The sequence below is a fragment of the Sphaerodactylus townsendi genome, linkage group LG06, assembly GCF_021028975.2.
Source record: "Sphaerodactylus townsendi isolate TG3544 linkage group LG06, MPM_Stown_v2.3, whole genome shotgun sequence".
In the NCBI taxonomy this organism is placed as follows: Eukaryota; Metazoa; Chordata; class Lepidosauria; order Squamata; family Sphaerodactylidae; genus Sphaerodactylus; species Sphaerodactylus townsendi.
The window spans coordinates 32,468,837-32,477,177 of record NC_059430.1 but is presented as its reverse complement, the minus strand read 5'-3'; the positions used below and the strand labels follow the sequence as shown (position 1 = coordinate 32,477,177).

At 45.4% G+C, this 8,341-nt stretch overlaps 1 protein-coding gene across 2 annotated transcripts; it reads right to left on the bottom strand.

Annotated features, from left to right (window-relative positions):
* Positions 1-1,202: 1,202 nt before the first annotated feature.
* Positions 1,203-6,975, bottom strand: MTERF2 (mitochondrial transcription termination factor 2). Of its 2 annotated transcripts, none has more exons than XM_048499181.1 (3): positions 6,919-6,975; positions 5,092-5,291; positions 1,203-2,884 (listed from the first exon to the last, which is right to left on the bottom strand). In XM_048499181.1, exon 3 carries the CDS (start codon positions 2,471-2,473, stop codon positions 1,283-1,285), a length of 1,191 nt encoding a protein of 396 aa, XP_048355138.1. In that variant the 5' UTR covers positions 2,474-2,884; positions 5,092-5,291; positions 6,919-6,975; the 3' UTR covers positions 1,203-1,282. The 2 variants fall into 2 exon arrangements, with proteins under 2 accessions (XP_048355138.1, XP_048355140.1); XM_048499183.1 differs by having other exon boundaries at positions 1,203-2,507.
* Positions 6,976-8,341: the final 1,366 nt, after the last annotated feature.

Here is an 8,341-nt window from a genome sequence, read left to right as displayed (position 1 = left end):
CCCACCCCCCCCCCCCCCCACCCCCCCCCCCCCCCACCCCCCCCCCCCCCCACCCCCCCCCCCCCCCACCCCCCCCCCCCCCCACCCCCCCCCCCCCCCACCCCCCCCCCCCCCCACCCCCCCCCCCCCCCACCCCCCCCCCCCCCCACCCCCCCCCCCCCCCACCCCCCCCCCCCCCCACCCCCCCCCCCCCCCACCCCCCCCCCCCCCCACCCCCCCCCCCCCCCACCCCCCCCCCCCCCCACCCCCCCCCCCCCCCACCCCCCCCCCCCCCCACCCCCCCCCCCCCCCACCCCCCCCCCCCCCCACCCCCCCCCCCCCCCACCCCCCCCCCCCCCCACCCCCCCCCCCCCCCACCCCCCCCCCCCCCCACCCCCCCCCCCCCCCAATGCATCTGTGGCTGGCATCTTCAGAGGTGTATCACAGAGGGAAGTCTGTTACACACTTGTAACAGACTTCCCTCTGTGATACACCTCTGAAGATGTCAGCCACAGATGCAGGCGAAACAGGAACAAGATCCACCAGACCACGGCCATACAGCCCAGAAAACCCACCACAACCAATTGAATCCGGCCGCGAAAGCCTTCAACAATACAAATACACACTTTTCAAGAAGCAAGCTTCACTGCATGGAGCAGTCTTCTGGGTAAACAGGCACAGATAGAGTCAGGCTGTACAGATGTGGAATACTGGGATGTCATTGACATTTTGAGTGGGAACGGTTTTCCAAAAGCTTTTGTTATCCAGATGACCTTTTTTATGTTGGTTATATAATTAATATTAGCAAGTCCACTAAAGGCAACATCATTAACTAGACTTCCTAATAGTTGAAGAAGAGTTTGGATATATACCCCACTTTTCTCAACTATCAGCAGTCTCAAAGTGGCTTACAATCACTTTACCTTCCTCTCCCCATAACAGACACCTTGTGAAATAGGTGAGGCTGGGAGAATTCTGAGATGACTAGCCCAAGGTAACCCAGAAGGCTTATCGTGTAGGAGTGGAGAAATAAATCCAGTTCACCAGATTAGAGTCTACCACTTGTGGAGTGGGGAATCAAACCCAGTTCTCCAGCTAAAGTCCACCTGCTGTTAACCACAATTACACCACTCAGTGGAAGCATGAAATCCTATTACTCATATAGTTTTATTTTACAAAAAATAATTTGATCTGGCAAAGGCTAAAATAAAAATAAACTCGAGTACTAGTTAGAGCTGGTTTATTGCCGTGAAAATATGATCATGGTAACTTTTTTCATCCACTATAACAACTTAAGTAGAAACTAATCTTCAATATGTAAAGGGGCCACTGGATTAAATATTGGTCTCTCCCTTTTTGCTTGTATCTTTCCATATGTGGCTTCAAATTCCTTTTTTGTCCCAGTTACATTTTCTAGATTACCTCTTATATCATATCCTATAGCATCTAATTTTTTAATTCTATATTGCACTATTTCTGGTGTTAGTTCTAACACTGATGGAACATCATTTATTTCGCCTAGAGAAATCCCTACCTTTAATAGTCTGTCCAGCCTTTCCTCCAGAATTGGAACAGAAGTGTAAAGAAGGGCAGGACATTTTATTATCAGTCCTCTTAATTCTTCATTGCTGCATTTGAAAGCATTCTTTGAGAACAGCATGCTGTTCTGCATGGTAACAGGATTAAGCTGAAAAATAAACCCTTTGAGCCTGGACAGGAGACTTAAAATGTCAGAATCTGTGAAATCATTCTTCCGAAGAAACTGCAAATTCTCTTGGACAGCATCAGGACTATTTAACAAAATAAATGGGTCTTGACTTAGTAATTTCAGTAGCCAAGTTTTCATATTCTCTTTTGAACCGCCTAGATATAGATAGTTTCTTTGTAAAGTTTCTATCATAAGTTTGTTCTTCTCAACAGGATTGTAAAAGATGTTTGCGGCACTTGTTAGGAGTCTGCTGATAATCGTATTTTTCAGGCCTAAATCTTTAAAGAATCTAATGTTACCTTTCTGTTTTTCATAGTGCTCAACTGCAAAAAAGGTTTCTGGGAAGCGTTTTATTAATTCCACCAGTTGTTTTTCATTTGGGCAGACGGATGACCACAGGTCTCTCTGACTCCTGATACTTGTAGGCCTACAAAGGATTGCCTCTGGACAGCGCTCAAAAATATGTGTTACGTCATTCCTGTCAGCTCCCATTTCTCGCAAAATCTCAGCTGTTTCTTTGGCATACGTCACTTCCTTCCAGAGTACCCAGGGCTTCAGCCTACGGATCTTCTTTATATCCACAGATAACTCATAGAGGCTCTCAGTTGTAGTTTTGTTCTCCCCTTGCAAAGTCACCTCTGTTGTGTATCCACAATGCTGTAAAAAATTTCTGAAGTTTTTTTGATTCTGCAAGGCTGAGAGAGCAGGCACCATCATACAGGTCTGAGATCTATTTGTCAAATGAATAAGTAGATGTGGGACGCCATGGGCCATTCTGCTTTGCATGTTTGAGTGTAGCCCTATATTGAGAGAAAAAGGCCTATAAGGGGGGGGGGGGGGAAACAGGTCAATTTGAATTTTATGCTATGCTTGGATAATGCAAGACAACTGAATCAGCTGCTTTCAACAGAATTACCAGTTCTTATTTAGCAAAGATATTTATATATGTCCTCCTTTTCAACAATAAACTTTCAGACAGAAACCGCTCTTCACTTTGATGTGGCAACTGCACTCAAATTTAACAAAGAACGGCGGAGACTGAGGAGTCTTTGTGCCTTCTGTTTCAACTGTATATGGATAAGAGTTAAGCATTGGCAAATGTATGTTAGTAGGTCAACGGCAGGTGCTCGTATTTTGTCATAAAGCATGTAAGCAGTATTTTGTATTGCTCAGTTTCTCAAGTTCAGCAAAATGGATCTGAAATAAAAAAGGGAATACACTCTTACTAAAAAATATTTAGTCATACCTTGTATTTCAAAGACAAAATGTCCACCTGTAATCCTGAAAATGCCAGGGTGAAATCTAAAGATGTGTTTATTTTAAGGGTATTTTTTTGTATGCCATCAAGTCACAGCTGACTTAGGGCGGCCCCATAGAGTTTTCAAGGCAAAGAGATATTCAGAGGAAGTTTGCCATTGCCTGCCACAGCATCACAGTCCTGGTGTTCCTTGGAGGTCGCCCACCCAAATACTAATCAGGGCAGACCCTGCTTAGCTTCTGAGATCTGACGAGATCAGGCTAGCCCAGGGCTATCCAGGTCAGGGCAAAGGTATTATTAGCTTCATTTATAATCTGCCTTTTTTTTTAAACTGAGACTCAAGGTGGATTACAAACCTAAGAACTACTCATCAGTCGATCAGCAAGCAAATGACTAAGTATGAATCTAACATTTGAATCTAACAAAGATTCCTAAAATGGAATACTGCAGTGGGCCAGGGAAAATTGCAGGTCTGAGAAAGACTATACAGAGCATCAGAGAGTGTAATGCAAAGTATGATAAAACAATTCTGTTGAATGGAGCTGTAGCAGGTAAGGATGCTAATGTTACATCTTCCTGCCTCATTTCCTTCTGGAGTCTGTAAAGTCGGTAGTTTATCTTCCTCACTAGCCAACCACACAGCAAAATCCTGCATGCTTCAGCAGCCAAGGAAGTTGGCGAACAAAAACCTGGAAGTAGAATGGGATGGCAATAGCAGCAATTTTATGTAAAGGGAAAGGTAGTCCGTGTGCAAGCACCAGGTTATTACTGACTGATGGGGTGACATCATATCACAACAGTTACTAGGCAGACTGTCTTTATGGGATGGTTTGCCATTGCCTTCCCCAGTCCTCTACACTTTACCTACCCCCAGCAAGCTATTCATGTATTGCATCAGAAATGTTGTAAGGAAAGACCTCTGAGTTGCAGCCTGAAAACTGTTTTTGCACTTCCTTCAGTACAATTGTAATTTGTTTTCATTTCTTCAAAGCTGCCAATGCTGTAACCAGACCCTATGACAAACCTCTGCTCATAATGGGGAACAAACGTGGCACAACTGTGATAGCTTCCAGGTTGGGGCACCTTGAATCAGGGACGTAGGTATAGATTTTTAATGGGTGGGGGGTTTGGGGGGTGGGGTAACACCCCACCCACCCCTGAAGGTGTGGCCACGCCTCTCCAAGATCTGCCGCCGGCCTCAGTGCTTATAAAAGCAGCTCTCCAAGGCCAGGGACGGCAGACTCCCCTGCCCTGCCCGCCCCCCCAGCTGGCAGTCCCTTCTGCCCTCCCATCCAGGCAGAGGCGTAGCTAGGGAAAATGGAGCCCAGTGGAACATCTGAGTTTAGCGGGGGGGCCCATGGGGGGCCATTGTGATGCTGGAATCCACCCCCAAACAGCATCACTTTCAATGGTGTTTAAACTAGGGAGCCCAGATTCTCCTTTTAAATCCACCTTAAAGGGAGAATCTGGGGTCCCCAGTTAAAACAACATTGAAAGTGATGCTGTTTTGGGATGGATTCTCCCCCATCCTGAAACAGCATTACTTTCAATGTTTAAACTGGGGACCACAGATTCTCCCTGCTGTCAGGGGTGCAATTGTTAAGCTAGCAGCACCAAACTTTCAGGGTATCTTTAGGAGACTCTTCTGATGATATCACCCAGGTTTGGTGAAGTTTGGTTCAGGGGGTCCAAAGTTATGGACCCTCGAAAGTGTAGCCTCCATCTCCTAATAGCTCTCATTAAAAACAATGGGGGATGGGGTACCACCTTTGGGAGTCCATAACTTTGGACCCCCCTAAACCAAACCTCACCAAACTTGGGTGGTATCATCAGGAGAGTCTCCCAAACAATCCCTGAAATTTTGGTGCTGCTAGCCTAAACATTGCGCCTCCGGCAAACCAAAAACTTTTAAAATACAAAAAACCCCACAAACGGAAAGCAGAGCTTTGGACATGTAACGGGGGTGTTTGAACCCGGGAACCCCCCCTTACCTACGGCCTTGTCTTGAACAAAACTCCCATTTGCTATAATATCCAAAGGCAAATGCCTAGAGAACTTGGAGTGTTTTCTCTCCACATACCAGGATTTGAAAAATCTCAGTTTAATACAAGTTTAGAATCTTGGTTAGTGAGGAAGAAACACTTACAGTTGTTCAGAGTTTCAGAGTGTAGCTGTGTTGGTCTGCCATAGAATAGTCCAGTAGTACCTTAAAGACCAACAAGATTTTCAGTTATGCTTTCAACAGCTGATGCTCCTTTGTCCGATGAAGTTGTCCAGGTGTGAAGTTTCTGCCATATTGAATCAGGAACCTTCCACGCATGCAAATGAGAAGGTAGCACATGGACACTGCAGGCAAGCGTTACAAATGTATTTATTATGATAGCTGAATGTGACAGCTGCCTTGGCAGTTTTTTAAAAGTCTTGCTTTTTCATACTCTGTGTCCCTTGGCAAGAACTGATAGGACCTGGACTGATAAAGGTAGATAGATGTGTGAAGAGAAGAAGCATACGCTCTTTAAGAATTCAAAAGTAAACCATGAATAGGTTCTTTGCTCTGCACCACCCCCAACACTGTGATGGAAGCTGTACCTGCAAGCTCAAAATCTACCTCAGAAGCAAGGGAACATAAGTTCTTTGTCAATCCCAGTATAATTCCTCAGAAGTATGGGATGACTTAAATTGAGCCAGAGCTTAGAGGAGGGATATTTGAGTTCAGTGACTGAACACTGAATCAGCATACTGTGTTTACTAAATTATGATGCATCTACTGTATAGATACTTAATTACCACCTTTTCCACGCCTCTTTCCATGAAATCTAACAGTTATCTTTAATTTTAATGACAACTATGTTCAACAGAAGCAGCAGGAAAAAAAGAATGGGCAGATGGCTTTTTGTGGTGCAGCTCTTAAAGGCACAAGAGGTCTGGGTTTGGGTATTTTTCAAATAAGGAAGCTCTGTGTCTCTTTAAAACTAACACAATTAACTGAATGAAGTGCACCTGCTGGGCTTGGTGTCATGTCAAATCTGGGTTCAAAAACGCAATTGTGCATAAAGCAAACCTAGGGCCTGTTGTCATCTTTTGCCCTAACCTGCTATGTGATTGTTGTGAAGACAAAAATGTAGGGGGTGAAACACCTCTTTCAGCCAACAGGCAGGATTCAAACCAAGCAAACAAGCACTTATATAGACAGGTGGGGCCTGGAACTGTTTTGAAATTAAAACTGTTCTCCAGATGACTGAAATGAGATCCCCTGGAAAAATAGCTGTTTTGGAGGGTGGACTCCATAGCATTATACCCCAATGAGGTTTCTCCCCACCACAAACCTCACCCTCCTCAAGCCCCACCCCCACACCATGAATCCCCTGACCGATATAGTCAGTCTATCGCTTCTAGGAGAAATGAAGACATTTACTGTAGACATTTACTGAAGGATAACGTGTTCTTTCACTCAGCCTTAATGTGATGGCAAGACTCACTGGAAAAGGCAATAAGGCTAGGAAACGTTGAAGGCAACAGGAAAATAGAAGATTCAGCATGCAATGGATGGAAGCAGCTGCCCTCAGTTTGCAAGAGGACATACGTTCATAAGATCGCCTTGAGTCGGAAGGGACTTGCCACACACACACACACCCCACACACACACGCACACGTGGAGGCCCTATTGACTAGTTATGATTAGGAGCGAAGAGCTCAAAGTCTCCCTAGGGCAGGGCCCGGAGTGTCCAACTCCGGTCCTCCAGACGTTTATGGACTGCAATTCCCATCAGCCCCAAATTGACCATTCGGGCAGAGTCTGATGGGAATCGTAGTCCATAAATAGAAGGAGGGCCAGAGTTGGACAACTCTGCGCTGGAGAGTCTTCCGGAGATCGATTGGTGGGCCTGCTGCAACCCCAAAGGCAGCACTGGCCAGAGGTAGCCAACCGCTGCTTTGGGGTTGCAGCGGGTGCAAAAGAACAGCCACGTCTTACCGGCGCAGCAGCTGGAGAAATGAAGCGACTTCTTAGTCAGCGTCTGGCGGCCTTGGCTGTACTAATGTGCCGGATTGGGGGCGGGGGGAGGTGGATCAAACCATTTGCAACTCAGCATTGCTGACAGGAGGAAGAAGCGCAGCTCTCTCTTTCCGTACTTAACAAAAAAAAATGTAGTATTGATGTAAAAAAAATAAAGCAGTTCATTGTGTCTTTATCTTGAGAGATTTTGTTGATGGGCTGTTAACATTGCTTTATGTGTTCTCGTCTTGTTGGTTTATTAACCCTTTTAGTCTCAAGAGATAGGGGAGGATATACGTTTTAAATGTTTAAATAAATCTTGTTCATGCTAATAAATGCCTTCATAGTCAGCAGTAAGTTCACGGCGACTTAAAATGTTAAGTCAGAAATGGTGTTGCTCTTAACGATTTATATACACAGAGATTTATGTACACAGAGATTTAGTCCTGCAAGGAAAATAAGCCATGAGCATCACGTTCTAAATTTTGGTGGTAGGGGAGACAACCGAGAAGGCAAAGGGGATGAAAGGATGAAGGTGGCATAACAGAGGAAATAGATGATCATATGCAGCTTAACCGTTTTTGTATTTCATTTTGCACACCTATTTAAATTGGTTTCAGGCCCAGATTTGGCTCAGAAATCCACTCAGGTCCATGTGTTTATTTGAGTTATTATCGAATTTGACTGTGATCCTCTTTCTGTCCAAGTGTTTGGCTCCCTTCTGTTGATCTTGGTTTCTTCTCTTTCTCCCCTTCTCTCACATATTTAACTTATATTTCAATTTGTGCAATGGTTGCTTATCTCAATTTTATCTGTTTTCCAGGTAAGTTTAAATAGGTTTGTAAACTTTTTCAAACCTTAGGAAATGTAAAGTATAAATTTTGATTTTCAGCGGAGGGAAAGATCTTACATGATAAAGCTGAAGATGTATTTTGAGGAGAGAGCTGAAACAAAAGAAAGATACCATCATGTAGATGTTCTGTCAGTAAGAATAAGATTTTATAAATATCAGATAATTCTCATTCTAATCCAACGGTGTAGTAAGTAGAGTGTTGCACTAGGATCTGAGAGACCCAGGTTCAGTTCCCCACTGCTGTGGAAGATTGCTGGATGACCTTGGGCTAGTCACACAATGCCCAACTACCCAACTCACAGAACTGTTGCGAAAAGAAAGTGGAGGAGAGACAAACAATGCCCCCCGCTGCCCTGTGACTCCGGAGCGGTCGCGCAGGGCAGTGGAGGCGTGTCCCCTGGCCTCAGCAACGCGCCGGACAGTCGTAGGGAAGGTAAGTCGATTGGGCAACGGCGCAGCGCGGCGCCATCGTCCCGGTAGTTTCTGGGACCATTCGTGCTTCTGAATCAATGAAGGGAGGCAGAAGCGTACATGACGCCAACCCAACCC

What these genes read in the sequence shown, in the direction of transcription:
- MTERF2 (XM_048499181.1), bottom strand. Translation starts at nt 2,473, where the DNA reads ATGCAAAGCAGAATGGCCCATGGCGTCCCACATCTACTTATTCATTTG.